The sequence below is a fragment of the Budorcas taxicolor genome, chromosome 19, assembly GCF_023091745.1.
Source record: "Budorcas taxicolor isolate Tak-1 chromosome 19, Takin1.1, whole genome shotgun sequence".
Taxonomy (NCBI): Eukaryota; Metazoa; Chordata; class Mammalia; order Artiodactyla; family Bovidae; genus Budorcas; species Budorcas taxicolor.
Genome location: NC_068928.1, coordinates 17614952 through 17633273, shown reverse-complemented (window position 1 = coordinate 17633273; position 18322 = coordinate 17614952). Strand labels below are relative to the sequence as shown.

Sequence of the window (18322 nt, the reverse complement as noted above, 5' to 3'; positions counted from 1 at the left end):
TATTATCCGTGCACCCAAAATGGTGAGTAGTAGACCTGCTCGTGAGAATTGCTCTGGTTGAAGCTTTGATACAGACCTGCTGCTTGGCTCAGAAAAGTAAGCAGCAACGTGGTTTAGTCACTGGCTATAATAGGAGATAATATCATGGGCTAGATGATTTTTTTTTTAAGGCTGAATTTGATGCTATCATCAGGACTTGAATATTCAGCAGTAACAGTTCTGTGACTGTCAATGTTTGATTTCTTTCTTTGGCTTTTTTTCTCCCTTTTCCATCAGTCAATGCCTTTTCTCTTTCCTAGGCAAGACTGGTGTCTTTGTACTTTGATACCAAGAGGTACCAGGAAGCATTGCATTTGGGTAAGTAAGCTGGTGGAAGCTAGTAAAGTGTCTTAGCTGGCTCTGTGTATGTGTGTGTGCGCGCACGCTCAGTCATATCCGATTCTTTGCGACCCCATGGACTGTAGCCCACCTGGCTCGTCTGTCCTTGGAATTTTCCAGGCGAGAATACTGGAGCATTGCCATTTCCCCCTCCATCTTAGCTGGCTAAATGAATGTATTCTGAACCTGGGTACTCTTATTAGTTATGTATTAATAATTTATATTCTGCCTGTATCTTAGAAGATTTAAAGTGGCTTACAATTACTGAATCTGTCATGGAAAAATGGCATTTAGAAGTTCTAAGAAACTATCTGTCAACATTAGAGAACAAAAAGGTGAAACTGCAAGTATTTATTGACCGTTAAATTTACTATATCTATTGATAATTATCATTAAAATAAATTTTAAAGATCAAAAAATTAACTGGATGTAAATACATATAGGAAACCTAAAGTGGGCCAGCTAAAGGCTTCTTTTGGCCTTTAAGCACCCTGAAATCTTTGCCTGCTGCTTTTTAAAAAATTAATGGATATAGCTGGACTATTTTCTCCAGGTGGAAGAACATGACTTTCATGATCTATTAAGTTGAAAAATTGCCAGTATGTAATTCTTATCCTGCAGAAGTGCTATTTTCATATGGTTCTAACAAGTAGCATTAAAAAAAAAAAACAAAAAACTGCTTTAATAGAGATATAATTCACAGACCATAAAATTCACCCTTTAAAAGTGTACGGCCAGTGATTTTTAGTCTGTTCACAAAGTTGTGCAACTGTCACCACTCTCCGATTTCAGAACATTTTCATCACCCTAGAAAGTAACCTTGGATCCATCAGTTGTCACTTCCTGTTAATCCCCCATTCATCCTCTCTGTGTGCCCATCATCCCAAGGCAATCACTAATTAGTTTTTGCCTCTGTAGATTTGCCTTTTCTGGACATTGCACATAATGGAAACACACAGTGTATGGTCTTTGTGATTGGCTTCTTTCTCTAGCATGCTTTCAGTGTTCATCTATGTTGTAGCATGTAGCAATGCTTCATTCCTTTTTATTGCTAAATAATACTCCATTGTACTATATTATCCCTTCATCAGGTTGATGGACACTGAGATTGTTTCCACTTTTTGGCTATTATGAGTGCTGCTATAAACAGGTTTTCTGTGGACATGATTTTCTTTCGGGTATATACCCAGGAGTAGAATTCCTGGAATATAGTGACTCTCTTCAGCTTTTGAGGAACAGCCAAACTGCTTTTTAAAGTGGCCACACCTTTGTCCATTCTCACCAGCAATGTATGAGGAGAGTTCCAATTTCTCTGCATCCTCACCGACACTTGCTGATATTGTCTGTGTTTTTAACTTTAGCCATCTTAGTGGGTGTGAAGTAGTATCTCATATTGGTTTTGACTTACATTTCCCTATTGACTATGCCAAAGCCTTTGACTGTGTGGATCACCACAAACTGTGGAAAATTCTAAAAGAGATGGGAATACCAGACCACATGACCTGCCTCTTGAGAAACCTATGTGTAGGTCAGGAAGCAACAATTCGAACTGGACATGGAACAACAGACTGGTTCCAAATAGGAATAGGAGTACGTCAAGACTGTATATTGTCACGCTGCTTATTTAACTTATATGCAGAATACATCATGAGAAACGCTGGGCTGGAAGAAGCACAAGCTGGAATCAAGATTGCCGGGAGAAATATTAATAACCTCAGATATGCAGATGACACCACCCTTATGGCAAAAAGTGAAGAGGAACTAAAAAGCCTCTTGATGAAAGTGAGAGGAGAGTGAAAAAGTTGGCTTAAAGCTCAACATTCAGAAAACAAAGATCATGGCATCCAGTCCCATCACTTCATGGCAAATAGATGGGGAAACAGTGGAAACAGTGGCAGACTTTATTTTTTGGGGCTCCAAAATCACTGCCAATGGTGACTGTAACCATGAAATTAAAAGACACTTGCTCCTTGGAAGGAAAGTTATGACCAACCTAGGTAGCATATTCAAAAGCAGAGACATTACTTTGCCAACAAAGGTCCGTCTAGTCAAGTCTATGGTTTTTTCAGTAGTCATGTATGTATGTGAGAGTTGGGACTGTGAAGAAAGCTGAGCGCCGAAGAATTGATGCTTTTGAATGGTGGTGTTGGAGAAGACTTGAGAGTCCCTTGGACTGCAAGGAGATCCAACTAGTCCATTCTAAAGGAGATCAGTCCTGGGTGTTCTTTGGAAGAAATGATGCTAAAGCTGGAACTCCAGTACTTTGATCACCTCATGGGAAGAGTTGACTCACTGGAAAAGACTCTAATGCTGGGAGGGATTGGGGGCAGGAGGAAAAGGGGACAACAGAGGATGAGATGGCTGGATGACATCACTGACTCGATGGACGTGAGTTTGAGTAAACTCCGGGAGTTGGTGATGGACAAGGAGGCCTGGCGTGCTGCAATTTATGGGGTCACAAAGAGTCGGACACGACTGAGCGTTTGAACTGAACTGAATGACTAAATTAATGATGTTGAGCCTGGGGAAGAAAAGGGGTATTTGGAGAACATTAGTATATCCTAATCTGTTTGCTTTCCCCACCAACCCTAGTGCCTCATGTTTCTTGTGCAGTCTTAGGATTATTGGACAGGCATAGAGTGAGATCAAGTGCCTGTCTGAACTGGATAAGTAATTTCAGCATTTTCTGGGTGGGGATTCCCACTTTATTTGAATCTTAGGAGTAAGCTCATAGCATTTTTGGCTGTAATGTCTTTTGTATGCAGAAAGGTTTCAAACAGATTTGTGTTTCTCTTTTGGAAAACAACACCTTAGCAGAAAATTTAAATCTTGTGAATAGATAACCTCTTTTAGAGTTCAGGCAGGTTTCTTTATCCTGAGTGTTCTTATAAGGGTGAGAGAGGGAAATAGTACGGTATTAAAGTATTAAGATTGTAGCTAACAAAGGGGTATCTGTGTTTTCTTTCTCTAGGTTCTCAGTTGCTTCGGGAGTTGAAAAAGATGGATGACAAAGCCCTTTTGGTGGAAGTACAGCTTTTAGAAAGCAAAACCTACCATGCCCTGAGCAACCTGCCAAAAGCCCGAGCTGCCTTAACCTCTGCTCGAACCACAGCAAATGCCATTTACTGCCCCCCTAAATTGCAGGCCACCTTGGATATGCAGTCAGGTAACACCCTTAGAAACTCATGTGATGTTTTCTTAAAGCTCGTCTTACCTCACAGGTGGAAGGAATGGGGAGTTGGGACTGAAGAGTAAAATCGGTTGTTTTGGCTCAGGTTTCCTCAGGGAATCCAGTTGGAAGGTTACCCCTCTAACTAGCTGCCCCCCATCCTCTTCACTTGCTATGAACTGCCTAAATTATATTAAGAACTTGCTTATCTGTGGTTGAACAGGCAACCTGATTGTTGGCACCAGCATCCTAGAGAGGTCTTACTTAGGTTTTAGAAAGCTCTTCCTTCTCTTCCATCTTTGTCAGTTACTCAGGATGGTAACTGAGTATCACTTCTTTCCAGGACTAGACTAACCCAAGTGTCTTGACAGTTGGAGACCTTTGTAAAGCATGCTAGACTTTTCTAAAGGACCTCATATCAAGGCTGAGGAAAGGACTCCACCCCCAACCCCCACCCCTACAGGAGAGTGTAGTGAATTGCCTTATGGAGTGTGGGAACTGGGCTGGCAGGCCATGGATTGGCAGTAGATACTTGTAGTCAGCAGCTTTTATTAGTTATGGTTTATTATCATTGTTGAAGGGTGTTGGGATTAGAGGCCGAGGACTAGTTTAAGGCCTGGTGTTACCTCTTTGCAATCTTTGCTTTCACATAAAATTGTAAGAGGGAGATAACAGCTCCCATGCTTGCCTCTCAGGTATTGTAAATGTCAGTTGGCATGTTTTGTCATTAGGTGAAGAGCAGAAGCTCTAGAAAATGTCTTTTCTAGGTTGAAATTTTAGTTTTGCAAATTTCTAGCTGTGTGATTGGGCAAGTTACTTAATTTATCTTTAGTTCATCCTAAAAATGGTGATGATAATTGTACCCCCTTATAGGATGGTGGTGAGGAGTAAATGAGATGATGAATGTAAGCTCTTATCACAGGACCTTGCTTTGACCAAAATTGGCACTTTGCTTAAGCTCTTTCCTCATGGTCAGGAGATGAAGTTGCATCATGTTTCTCAGAGCAGATAGAGGCCATTTTTATGTGCACCTTCTTTATTTCTCTCTCCTCCCTAGAATTTGTATCGCTGTCTGTTTTTACCCGTTACTAAGTGTGATTCTTCTGCCTGCCTTTATAAAAGTCTTCAGTTTTCCAAGTCCGGTTTTTTGTCTCCACTGGGATCTTCCTCTCAGTCTTTGAACTACCCCAGCTGAAAAATCACAGTCCTTTGTCCTTTTAAAATTGCTGTCTTCTCCTTTTCAGTCAAGCTTATTGGAAAAGCTGGAAGAATATCATTACTTTGGTGTCTTTTGATTCCTTGCAAGACAGTTAATGCTTTGTAATCTCTGACTTTTGTGGAGATTGGACACTGTTGAGCACTCCAGGCTTCTCTGACAGCAGTGTCTCCTCGGCTCTCCTCCCTTGACTTGTCCTCAGTCTCTCTTCCCTCTGTCGTCTCTCGAGTGTGGGCGTTCCTCAGTGTTGTTTTCTTAGTCCTTTTTTCTTCCTGGTCTCCCTTTCTCCTGTCTCATCTCATATTCTCCCATGGCTTTAGTTACTACGTGACACACAAATGGCCTCCTCATCCAGATTTCTGGTAGCTTCTCTGTCCTGAATTCCATACCTAAATGTTCTGTAGATCTGAATCTCAGCACATCAGAACCCAAAATTATTATTTAACTCTTCCCCTCAAACTATTCTTTTCTACATTTCCTATTTTCATTAGTGGTATAATTACTGACTCAGGTGTTCAGGCTGTTCTCTTTGGAGTGATGTGGATTCCCTTCCTCTTCTTCACCCTTCATATCCAGTCAGTCACCGGATGAGGTTGAGTCTGTCTCTACATCTGCCTTTTCTTTTCCATCTCTGCAGTCACTGCTCTCATGAATGCCGTTGGACCACTGGCATGGTCTTTTCACTGCCCTAAACATCCCTGTCACTTCCCGATCCATCTTGCTTACTGGTCTCATTTTTTTGGAAACACAAATCTGATCATGTAAATCCAGTGCCTCTGCATTATCCCCTTTTAACAGTGCATTCTAAAGGAAGGCATTCTTTCTACGCTTATCTATGGTTTCAGTCCTAGTCACCAAATGACTTCCTGTGTTCTGCTTTTGTGTATTGTCTGCTTGGAATTCCCCTTTCCGTCTTGTCCCCTTGACAAAGTCCTGTGCATCCTTCTAGATCCAGCTTGCATGTCTCCTTTATAAACCCTGAGTGCCTTCTTCACTTTGGACTTCCCTGTGAAATGTATATTCTTTGGTATGTATTACGATACTGATCTCCTTCTGTCTGTTTTGATGACTGCTGTGAGACTGTGAGCTGCTTCAGCACCTTATTCATATTTATTTCCTCTATAACAGCTGTATCAGTGCTTGGCAAATGGTGGGCCCTTGTTAATATTGGTGTTGAATGAGTAACAGGCTAGTTTTTTGTTTTTTGTTTTTTTAAAAGTCCTATGCCAGTTGCGATGGTTATAGTCCTCATGTGGTGTACATTTGCTAATGTGTTTGAGAATGCAGTATACCAGTTCTTGGGCCTTATTTTACTTTTTTTTTTTTTTAATACCAGTCTTATTTTTCATCTGGTCTATTCTAGCTTTAGACGGGGAGGAGAGGAAAATGGGCATTTGTCTCATTGAATTTGGCAGTGTTAATAATAGTTTGCTGGATATTTTTGAGGGACATCTCCTTGGCTACAGAGCAGGGTGGGTTTTCTCAGGCCCCTGTGTGCTTAGTTGCTCAGTCGTATCTGACTGTGTGCAACCCCATGGACTGTTTCTAGCCAGGCTCCTCTGTCCATGGGGATTCTCCAGGCAAGAATACTGGAGTGGGTTGCCATTCCCTCCTCCACGGGATCTTCCCAGCCAAGGGATCGAACCCAGGTCTCCCTCATTGCAAGCAGATTCTTTACTGTCTGAGCCACCAGGGAAGTCCCCAGGCCTCTATAGTTAAGTATAAGGGCCTGATTCCTGTGGCCGCTAAACAGGAGGCTTTCTGGGTAAAGTAAAAGCCCTGGGTATGGCACACACCACTCAGTAGTGGTTATCAAGTAGAAGTTCCCAACTGGTGTGCCAGGCACACAGGTATATGACAGGTGAGTCAGAAACATGGACCCCTGGGGTCATATATGAGCAGTTTCATCCTTTTACTCCAGAATACTGAGTACTTTCTTCTGCACCTTGCTGTGAAAAAACGGGGAAGTTCTGAGGTGGACACATGGATGGGGCTGAGGCAGGGTTAGAACTGATACAGAGAATCTTTGGCTTAGATGCCTTTCAAGCTAGAAAGTACTATTTTTCATGTCATCCCAAGTGATAGCATAGGTTGGTAATAATTGCAGGTTCAGTCAAAGTTAGGCTTATTGGGAGCAAGCCAGCTTCTAAACAGCAGAGAATTGGTTAGATAAAAATAAGTAGCATATTAATCTAAAGAAATACTGCTTAACTGTGTACAGTTAAGTTCATGAATTTGGCATTATATGAAATTCATGTATTGACTGCATCACAGCAAAAGTATATCTATAAAATTGTAAATGACCAGATTCTGGAATGAGACTATATAAGAGGCTGGATTTTTTTTCCCCCTCTCTTGAAAGCTGCTTAAAAATATCAAGCTTAGAAAAGTTATCAGAAAGAAATGGTTGATGTTATTAAAGTCAGTCATTTGGGCAGAGCAGGGAGAGATGTTTGGGTCGCCCTTCTGACTTGTGAAGATAATGTCAGGGAGAGTGAGCATGGCCTGTCTAGTGGTTCCAAAGGATGGTGGGACTGCTGTGGTGAGGAGACGCATGAGGGCCGTATGTGGCTTTTAGGGTCCCCTTTAGTTGGGTCTCTAACTCGTTTGGGATTAATATTGGTAGATGATTGAACTGGGAGTTCAAAGACCTGGGCTCTAATCTCAGCTTTGCCACTAGATGGCAGTGACTTTGGGCAGGTCTTTTATTCTTCCCTGACCACATCAATAAGTAGATGAGGCTGGGATAGATTTTTGAGGCCCTTCTCAGCTGTGATATTTTATGGTTTTGTTACTTCATATGGTTCTTACCCTTTTCTTTTCAATGCCCAGGTATTATCCATGCAGCAGAGGAGAAGGATTGGAAAACTGCATACTCATATTTCTATGAGGCTTTCGAGGGTTATGATTCCATCGATAGCCCCAAGGCCATCACATCTCTGAAGTATATGTTGCTGTGCAAAATCATGCTCAACACGTAGGTATACATTAACTTGGAGGTATGAGCTCTCAGGTCCTTGGTCTAAGATTTTCCGCCGTGTCAGGATAGCTTGGGCAGGGAGATCGGCCAGTTACAGAAGCAGTGGCTGCCACCTTGCGGGGTGCATAAGGTGGAGTGGGAGGATCAAAGCTAATCTAGAGCACTCTTCCTTCCTAGTCTTTTAGAACTGGGGAGGCAGATTTGAGAAATATCCTTCCCAGCCCCTTGGATTGTTCTCCTCAGTGTGCAGTTCTGTCCAGAGAGTTGCTGAGCACTGGGCAGAGGGCCAGGAAATGGCTTATAGAGCAGCACCAGCCACTAGGCCTCCCGGAATGGGGGGTGACAGGAGAGGTTAGGGAAAGGCTTGAAAAAGGGTGACAGCGGCAAGTGTGGGCAGCTCGATGTCTCGATGTTTTATAAAGAATTCTACAGAATTTTTCCACGTTTCTTTTTTGGGAATACATGAGATACTGACTGGGATTCTTTTTTGGATCTTGGGATTAAACAGAGCTTGTGTTTTTATAAGATCTGTTATACTGGGATTTGATCTAGAAAGTCATTTTGCATAGCTTTTTTTTTTTTTTTGTCCACACTGTGCAGCTTGTGGGATATTTCCCCAACCAGGGGTTGAACCTGGGGCCACAGCAGTGAAATTAGGACTCCAAGTCCTAATTATTGGACTGCCAGAGAAGTCCCACTGGGCCTTTCTTTTTTAAGTTGAGTTTTTCTGCTTTTCAGCAGTGAGCCCAGAGTGGAGAAAGCCTCGTTCCTATGGTGTGAGGGGTGTATGGATTTACGGGTGGGGCCTGATTACCTCTGTGGGCAGAGTCTTTTCACAGAAGAAGAAATTTGCCTAAAAATAGAAACATAGCATCCTAGAGCAATTGACCAAGTCTGTCTTTTTTTTTCTAGCCCAGAAGATGTCCAGGCTTTGGTGAGCGGGAAGCTTGCACTTCGGTATGCAGGGAGGCAGGTAGGGGACGCCTTGACGGCAGTTTCGATCTCTGCTCACTCTGAGTGTGTGGTCAGTCACGGCGTTCACTGATCCCGTGCTCTTCAGGTTGCCGTTCTGCTTTTCATTCTGCCCTCCCCCGCTTATGTTCGTCAAGCTCCTTTGGTATAATTCCTATACTGTTAGTTCTGGGCCTGAAAAGTCAGTGTTTGGTGCTCTTGTGGGTATCAGGTGGTTTGAGGAACTTAACTCAGAATTGAACTGTAGCATTTATAGTGGGTAGGTTGCATTTGGCTTCAACCAGAAAGTATATCTCCTATGAGCTTGGCTTGAAAATTTAATGTATGGAATAATATGCTTTAAGACAGTGGAGCCGGGTAAGGTCTGGTGCACATGTCCTTCAGAGAGGTTGGGTTAGATTACCTGGTGCAGAAACTAGGATTGATGGCTCACTTGAGGGCTTCTCACATCCATACCTTCCCACTCATTTCCTGAGTTTGGGTGGTTGGTAGCCCTGTGTGAGATGCCTTTTATGCCTGAGCGGGTAAGAGTGCTCTTTGTAAAGGTGATGTCTCAGATGTGTGGATCATCACTTCTTTTTATTTTGCTTGACTATCACTAGGAAGTAAAAGTAATCTTTCTAGGTTTTGAGTGCAGTTGTATCTACAGAAACACTGGCCATCTCACTATATCTTTGACAGAATGTCCACTGCAGACGGTTTCTTCCATCTATACAAATGGCCCTGATTGACTTTTCATCAGAGGAAGTTTCAGATCAGCTCCTCATTTTGACCAAAAGGATATTGGTTATTACCGTAATGAAAGACTCACTGTCATATCTAGAATTTGAGTTAAGGAGGTGGGCCAAGAGAGGTGAAGTGTCCAGAACACAAGGGCAGGTAACTAGTACTGGTGAAGTCAGACTTTGAGCTTGGGTCATCTGGCTCTGAGTTTCAGGCTGTTCTCATCATTTTTCAGTCTGTAGGACAGATCCTGGGAACAGACTCTACTAATGATGAGTTCTGCATCATTTTTAAAGTCTGCTGTAGAAGACACTACCTTCCTTGTGTAAGTACAGAGGCTGGTACCAGAGGAGTTCCTTCTTGTTCTTTGTACCTTGATGACAGTTTTCGAGCAGGAGTCGGGCCCACCTCTCAGATGATGAATGTTGCAGATTTCTTGCTGAGTGCAGACTTACTAGCTTGGTCAGGTGTCTTGTATAACCAGATTAGAGGTCGCCCCTCAACTGTTGCTTATACCTTCATCACTCTGGGGTTTTTAACATTCAGTGTAATATGTAGAGTTTTGATGCCTCAATCCTAATGAAAGTAAATCTTGGTTTATGTCCTGCACCAAACCCAGCAGAGTGAGTTTTGATAAAGCACAAGGTGTGATCAAGTCTCAGGGCAGGAACCATCCGGCCGGGGGTGTAGGTAGGGAGTCTTGGAGGAGGGGGAAAGAATTCACACCTCTCTGGCCATTTTCCCTTTTAGCTTCTCATCTTTGGAGAATGCTTTATCAAAGCCTTTCTTTCGGGAAAACTTGGTACTTCCTGGTGTCTTCACGTCACTTCTGCTTTTGGAGGGAAACTGGCACACAGTGGTACTCCATTCCTCTGGCTTCTCTTCCAGGCCTCTGGAGAAGAAAAGTCATGGGGCAGGTTTTTCCTTCCTGCCAGGAGTTGTGTGGATGAATCACGTTTCTTACGACTTGTGGAGATGTGAGTGTGCGGGATAGATCACTGTCACTCTTTTTCTCTTTATTCTTAGACAGAAGCATTAAAATGTGTGGCTCAGGCGAGCAAGAACAGATCACTGGCAGATTTTGAAAAGGTAAGCATGGTATTGGGTTGCTAGGGAACCAGGTGGAGAGGAGGGGCATTTAAGTACTTAAAATGTTTTTTCATCTTTAAATGCTTGCAGTTTCACAGGAAGTTGTAAAGATAGTACAGGGTGATCTCAGGTCCCATTCACCCAGTTTTCCCCAATGGTTACATCTTAAATATCGTACAGTATCAAAACCAAGAAGTAGAGACTTCCTTGGTGGTCCAGTGGCCAAGACTTCCAATGCAGGGGGTCCAGGGGGCCCAGGTTCTATCCCTGGTCAGGGAACTAACTAGACCTGTGCCATAACAGAGACCCAGTGCAGCTAAAATAAACAAGTAAACATTAAGGAGCCCAAAATTAATAACTCTTCTCCCCACCCCCAAGTAGTTGTTAAGCACTTCTGTACAGTGAAACATGAGTTGTGAGATCTCATTTATATACAGTACATTTCAGTTTCAAAAAGTTGGGTCATTGTTCTTGCACTTGATTTTTCACAACAAACCTATTACCTACATTTATGCTTGGGGAAGCTGGGATTTAAAGAGAATGCCTGAGTCGCATAGCTAACTTGCGTCAGGGTCTGACACAGGCACCGCGCGACATGGTCTTAGATGTTCCTTCAGCTCCAGAAATGCCAGGTTTGCCTCTCCTCTGTGGACATCGGTTGTGATGTGTGCATCTGGGCTGAAAGACTCTTCCTTAGGATAAAATTCTAGGCTTACTTAGCCTCCTGTGCCTTTTTCTCAATGTTTGCGAAGGTTTGGAAAGGGAGAAAAACCTGTCTAAGCAGTAGGGTGAGACTTATACTTTTCTGAGTCTCCTTCCTGTTAATCTGAGTATAAAGAGCAACTTAATAAAAACAAACCTAGATCCAGCAAGAAAAACAGAAACTAGACATTGTGGCTCTCTGACTGTCCCCAAGGTTCATCATCTTCCTTGCGGTTTCTTGTCAATCTCATTTCCTTACTTGGCTTGATTTGCTTGCTTCCCTTGACACGCTAAAGCACAGCTAAATGAGGCGGGGTACTGAAGAATGTTATTAAAGATAAATAGATCACATACATGAACAAACAAAGAGTTTAGATAATTTTATCCCCAAATTTGGATGGAACATTTCTAGCAGGGATTTAAAAAAAGGACCATGATCAGATATTTGGGAAACACTAGGGCTAACAAAATTAGAAAGGGACTTTGTTTTCTGGTATCTGCAGCTATATTGTGCTGATATTCCTTATAAAACCCTAAGAGCTAGCTGTGGAATTCAGCATTTCCCATTATTTAGCATCAGAATTCCCCCGCTCCCACTGCCTTGGAGGCTGTGTTTGTTCTGTGAAACACATATTGAGAACTGCTTGTGCAGTGAATTCGGCTTGTAAGCCGAGCCGCTTGTGGGGCTTGCGTGGTTTGGGTGGTCAGTGTGAGGCTTTCAGACAGAAACATGGTGCCTAGGGTAGGCTCCATCTTTCATTTCCTTGTGTTTCTTGTCTTCTGCCTCCATGGCGGTTCCTTCATTTCTGCAAACCCTCCAGGCCTCTTGGGTCGAGCGTGTAATTACAGGGCCAGCACACTCCATAGGAAGCCGCAAGTAGCGTGGCTTTCAGCCCTCCTCTGTGCCCTTCTCCACTCTCTTGGCAGGCCCTGACAGACTACCGGGCGGAGCTCCGGGACGACCCCATCATCAGCACACACTTGGCCAAGCTGTATGATAACTTACTGGAACAGAACCTGATCCGAGTCATCGAGCCCTTTTCCCGAGTACAGGTAAGAACCTCGTGGGGACTCCAGCTCTTCTCTGGTGGGAGGGGGTTTCTAGCTCGGCTTCCTCACTGTTGCCCCCTCCCTTCCCACACTCATCCAGATGAGAACTCACCACCAAGGGTGTGCCTGGGAGTAGGCAGGAGACCCCCTAAGAGCTTGGGATTTTTATGACAGGGAACGAGAGTTGAGGAGAGGGATGGTGTGGGGTGGAGGCTGGTGGGGTCGTCCCTGCTTGTTTTCAGTGCAGTCTCCTCCCCGCTCTTTCAGTCACCGTGTATGTGGTAAATGCTGTCTCCTCTGGGCTTGTGGGACAGGAGTACGGTCATTGTAATGACGCAGGGTAGGCAGATGGACCAGGCACGGGTAAAGAGGATCTGGCCCTGACATTCAGCCGGGATCCAAGATAGAGCACTACCCTCATCCCAGTATTAGAGGCAAAAGTAAAACTTCCCGTGTTGGTGTCTTTTTACCTTTCCTTTTAGATCGAACACATATCTAGCCTCATCAAACTCTCGAAGGTAAGGAGTCCTGAGCTTGTCTGGAGGGTGGGGATGGGGAAGGGCGCACGTGGAGGGGCTGCTGTTGACACCTACCAGGCCTTATTGCAAAGCTCCCCAACCTGCTGCTCAGTGGGGACTGGGGGCCGGGGGCTCAGAGTGGAGCTGCAGTGTTGCTGTTTCAAGCCACTTGCCCTAGGACCCTTTTATACAAGACTTTTGTGTCACTTTGCTGTCAGTAGATGGCTGATCCCCTTAATCATGTGCTTTGATTTTAGGCCGACGTAGAAAGGAAATTATCACAGATGATTCTTGACAAGAAATTTCATGGTGAGTAGCAGCCATACAGGCGAGGGGGCTGGTGGAGGCGATGAAGTGGTGAGGAGGCATCATGCTCTTGTTGATGTTGGACGACGACGCTCCGTTGTTTCCCTTGGTGGTGCCCTGGGATCCTTGCCCCCCTCATCCCTGTGATGAGAGCGTATAATAAACATGCACAAATGGAACAGGAAGGTGACTTTGTGGCCCCTCCTTTCTGGAGAAAGTGAGGCAGCTAGGGAGCGGGCTACATCTTCAGTGCTTGTGTGTCTAATCCTTGCTTTTACCTGGGTTCGCTTGTGTTTCCTGCAGGGATCTTGGACCAGGGGGAGGGTGTCTTGATTATTTTCGATGAACCCCCAGTAGATAAAACGTATGAAGCTGCTCTGGAAACAATTCAGAACATGAGTAAAGTGGTGGATTCCCTCTACAACAAAGCCAAGAAGCTGACATAGGTGAGTGCTGGCGCCGGGTCCGGCCCGGGCAGCGCTGTCTTCTGCCTGCTGAGACTGAACGCCTCCCGGTGGCCTCGCGGGCGGCTTCCCCGATTGACACTGCTCTGTCTTCTCTTGCAGAGTTGGATCTGTAGCGGTCCTTTGGAGAGTGTGTGTGGCGGGAGAGTGAAACCTTTGGGGAAAATGCTAGGAGATTCTTTTTTCTTTCTGTTCTACTTTTCGCTCGGAAAGTTTTTAAATCCTCATTTGGTGCATCTGTATTCCAGCCGATAGGTGTGCCAGTTTTCATGTAATCTTTACTGGCCCGACGTGGGAGTGGGGAAATTGCTTAAAAAAAAAAGAAAAAGAAAAAAAAAAAAGGTTATTCTAAATAAAAGGAAAAAGGCTTACACTACCTAAAGCTGTGCTCTCTGCCTCCCGGGAGAGGGCCGCCAAGCCAGGCGCTCCACCAGCCACCGGGGCTCCTAACCCACCCGCTGGGCGTCACCTTGCCTCTTCTTCGAATTGGGTGTTTGCCTGACCATCAAAGCAACGACTTTTTATTCTGTTTGTACCGAACCAAAACAAACAACTGTGTATAGACTGCTCTTTTCTTTTTTATTTGAAAATGAGGCGTTTCGGTGTTCTGTCCCCTGCCATACGGCCCGTCCGCCTGCCCTTCCCCAACAGTGGCCCCAGCAGACTGGCCGAAGGTCCCGCCGCCGCCACCGCAGCAGCAGCAGCGCCTGCACGGCTCCGCTCAACCCGGGAAGGAATGGGACGTGGCCGGGAGCTCGTGCCCACCGTGGCTGCACGGGGAGCAGTGTGGGCCCTCAGGGGCCTGCTGTGCATGTGGCTCTTTTTAACACAGTAAACTAGATTAGACGTCAGTGTTTTAATTGCCCCCCCTCCTCTGCTCTTTTCTGTCTCTCCCTCCTTCCCGCCCCGGCCCTCCCCAGCCAGACGACCACCCCATATCTCCTTCCCTTCCTTCTCTGCCCCCAGGGGAGTCAGGCTGTCTGAAACTCTTCAGCTTCTCTTCCCATCCCACCGCTCCTCTCCTGCTGTCAGATGGATTTATTCCTTTTTTAAACAGTGAACGTTGGAAATGAGACTGTGGGGTGTGGGGTTTTTTTTTTCCCTCCTCTGAATTTTCGTTGTTGGGTTTTTGAGCAACCTCATGTCCCCCTCCCAGGGAGCGTCTTTATTTACCTCTTAGAAATGGGACGGATGGGAGGTAGAGCACTGTTTTCCGCATGCTTTGTCTTACGGTGAGATTATATAGCAAGGCTTTAATGCCATTTGGGCAGGTAAGCTTCTGCGCCTCTGTTGTGCTCAGCTGTATTCTCTTCTTCCTCTCATTTCCTCTCTCCCCTCTTTCTTCCTCTCCCCCTCCTCCTGCCTTCTTCCTTCCTCCTGCCTTCCTTTTATCTTTTTTTCCCTTTCTCAGATTATCCTTCCAGGTTTTCGTAATAAATTTATATTTTGTAAAAGGATTTTGTTGTACCAGGTTTTGCATCCTCACTGAATCTGACTGGCTTTTATTTTCCTCTCCAAAATCAGGTTTCTGTTCTCACCATCTTTCCCCATCATGTCCAGTCACTGTTTTGGTTTTGGCACCATCAATATCAAATGTACAAACGGTTCTTGCTAACCAACACCAGGTATATCTGATGTTCAGATGAGTTCCAATAAAAACAATTTTTTTTTTCAAAAAGTGTCCTTTCTTGAGTGCTGGAGGGCTTCTGATCAAGTCCAGACAGGTCAGTGTAGCCCTTGAGACTGGACAGAGCTCTGCTGTCTCAAAGGTGCTCCATGGGAGACCTTTAGAGCCAGGGTCATGTGGAGCCCTTTCAGTGAGAAGGTTGGTCTGTGAGGTCTGAAATGGGCATGGGGGCTCAGTTATCTTTGTTTTTCCAAGGCCTCGTGGTCCAGTGAGGACATGGGCTTTGGGTTGCAATATCCTATGAACCTGTTTCCTCACCTGCACAGCAAGGATGGTGTTTCCTCTGTGGGTAGTTGTGGGAGGGTTACTTGCAGTTAACAGAAGGGCAGGTGCCTGGAGAATCCTGGCATTCAGTTGTGGTTTAGTTTTAGTTTTTTTTGGATCTTGTTCAAAAGCATTGATTTTCATCCTGCTCCTCAGACTCCTGTGGGACTCTGGGGCCACTGGGAGGAAGGGGTGAGCTCTAGCTGCCAACTCCAGTCCGAGCCACTCTCTGTCATATTTCAGTATGGTGTCTCTGTGTATAGTTTTACTTGAGGAGGAGTTGTGCTTCAATAAAGGGCTTTAAAAATATCCCAAAGGATCCAGGACCAGAGCAGGCGTGGGCAGTCCCAGGAGCTCAGAGCCTGTCCTCTGCTGCCTCGGTGTGTCTGCTGACTTCTCTAGACCTGTGCTGCCCAGTGTGTGGCTGCAGGCCCTGTGTGGCTGTTCAGCCCTTGAAATGTGGCTCGTTCAAACGGGGGTGTCTTGCAAAAGTAAACAAACCAGAATACTTTGAAGAAGGTGAAAAAAGAATGAAAAGTTCATTGCTCAACTTCCTTTTCACATATGTTGAAATATTTTGTGCATTTATTAGGTTACATAAAATATACTATTAAAATTCACCTGTTTCTTTCACTTTTTAAATGTGGCTGCTAGAAAATACTGAATTAACTCGGTGGCTTGTGTTTGTGGCTCACATTACTATTACTGTTTTTCAGACAGCGCTGCTCTAGACCTCGCAGGACTGCTTCCTTTCCCAGGCCTCGATAAGCTGCATCCAGGCACAGCTGAGAGGGTGGGGTGGCCCAGGGGCTAGCCTGGGCCTGGCTCCCTCACTTAGGGGACCTCCCTGGCACTAGGCTTCGCGGTGCCAGGGCTTCCTTGTGTGTTAATGAGATACTGATGGCGTTGGGAGCGGCTGAGGCCCTTGGGTCTGAAACCCTGCTGCAGGCTAGAGTTATGTAATCTGTGCTGCCCAGAAGGGCCACTAGATGCTGCTCTGTAATGCCTGAGAGAACAAAGCACGACTTCCTCAGGAGCCAGGGCTGAGCCCGGCTTTATTAGAACCATTTCGGGGGCTGGCTGACTGGGGCGTTGACCTCCCTTCCTTGGGAAGGGGGCATGCAGAGCATGGGAACGCTCCAGGAAATCCTAGCTCAGCAGCGCATGTCCCAAGCGGGCTGGCCCTTCCGGCAGCTAGAGACAGACTATAGGGTAAAGAGGCTGATGGATGGGGGTGGGATCTGGAGAGCTTCCCTGCAGTTCTCTGGTGAAGAGCGGGAAGAAAACAGCTGTGCATCATTCATCTGGGTCTGCCTCCTGGGTCCTTGATTCTGCCGTTTCGGGCAGATGGTTGCTCTTCCTTTCTTCGCATTTGGAGCAGTGATGGGGGCTTGAGGAGGGTGGTGGTGGGTTGGGTGAGCAGAGTGGTGTGGCTCCTCAAAACAGCGGGCTGCCGGGTGGACAGTGTTGTAGGGTTCTTCGGTCACAACAGCCAGTGTGCTGGCAGCGCCATCCCATTCATGCCCTGCTGCACACATGACTTCACCTCTGACACATGTGAGGAGGTTGGGATAGTTCTGCCAAGAGCTCTTTTGGAAGGTATTAGGTGAGGGCTGACTGGACAAAGGCAAGAGAGGACATGAGAGTGGCCAGGCTGGAAAAGGCCCAGGCCAACGCGAGCTTCCATCATGGTTTGGGAAATAGGATGGAGTGAAGTGGAGCTGCCCAGCATGAACTGGAATAGTTAGAACTGAAATCTGCATGTATAGGTAGCAGGGTGGATCCAGATAATTCTAAGGGGTGGATTATAGGCTTAGAAATCAAAGCATATTTGGGAAAGTGGAAAGCATTTATTCCCTGCTTAACTATCCATAATCTGAAGGGGACACAGGAAAAGCAATGTGGTCACAGGCCAAGTCAGGAGCGGGGCCTCCACTAGAGGCAGAATGAAAAAAGGCTGGGGTCCAGCTTTGCCTTACGAAGAGTCATTGGGCCAGGGACCCGGAGGAGACTGATGCTCAGCTCCATTAGAAAAGCAGGTAGGGGCTGTTCCTTGAGGAGCGTTCAGAGGGAGGAGCACACCAAGCTAAGGGCCAGCCTTTACCTTCTAAGCTAAAATGACAGCTGCTGTGGATGTTTCTAAAGCACCACAAGAAGTAGCCTGAGTACCACACATTGTGTTTCCACTATATGGCCACCCAGGCCATTATTGACCGAGAAAACTCTGGGTAGTACTTCAGCAAATTCTAGTACTTTCTGATGATGTAGCATTGTTATGACACCATATTTTAATACTGCTCAGGGCAACAGGCAGAGCTGACACAGGTTGCTGGAGTGGTCGGGGCATCTCTGGACTGCCACTTCCTTACCGGGTCCAGAAGTGGTAATTGGAATTAGGATATGGTTTAAGTCTCTCTCTCCTCTTTCCCAGGTTAGTGGTCAAATCTGAGTCAATCTCTAGAACCAAACTAAAAGAGTAACAAGTGAAGAAGAGTCGTTGTGAAGGATTCTTGTTCTTTGTGAAAAGTTCTTATCAGAACCAGAATTTGACTCAATTTAATAATTTTAGGAGCACTGAGTCTTCAATTTATGCCTGCTTAGCATGAAAAATATTTAAGTCGGCAGATCAGAGGCTGGTTGAAGCAGGGGCTTCAGTTGTACTATAACAGATAAAAAGGGCCAGTGGAAATTCTGAGGTCACATTCAGGATGGGCTCAGTATTTGTCCGTCTCTGGGGCAGTGACCGAGCCAGGAGCCCCAGGGCCCTGTCCAGGTGTGGTGTGGGATGGCAAGTAGCTCCGTGG

The 18322-nt window shown here is 45.5% G+C and overlaps 1 protein-coding gene across 1 annotated transcript in view; it reads left to right on the top strand.

Annotated features, from left to right (window-relative positions):
* The window catches only part of PSMD11 (proteasome 26S subunit, non-ATPase 11), a 29859-nt gene extending 14614 nt beyond the window's left edge, over positions 1-15245 (top strand). The window contains exons 5-14 of the mRNA XM_052657642.1: positions 300-357; positions 3350-3544; positions 7596-7740; positions 8656-8716; positions 10465-10527; positions 12157-12282; positions 12762-12797; positions 13055-13106; positions 13407-13549; positions 13670-15245. Coding sequence (XP_052513602.1) covers positions 300-357; positions 3350-3544; positions 7596-7740; positions 8656-8716; positions 10465-10527; positions 12157-12282; positions 12762-12797; positions 13055-13106; positions 13407-13549 — 879 coding nt within the window. The 3' untranslated portion in view covers positions 13670-15245. The remainder of the gene's footprint in view (positions 1-299; positions 358-3349; positions 3545-7595; positions 7741-8655; positions 8717-10464; positions 10528-12156; positions 12283-12761; positions 12798-13054; positions 13107-13406; positions 13550-13669) is intronic.
* Positions 15246-18322: the final 3077 nt, after the last annotated feature.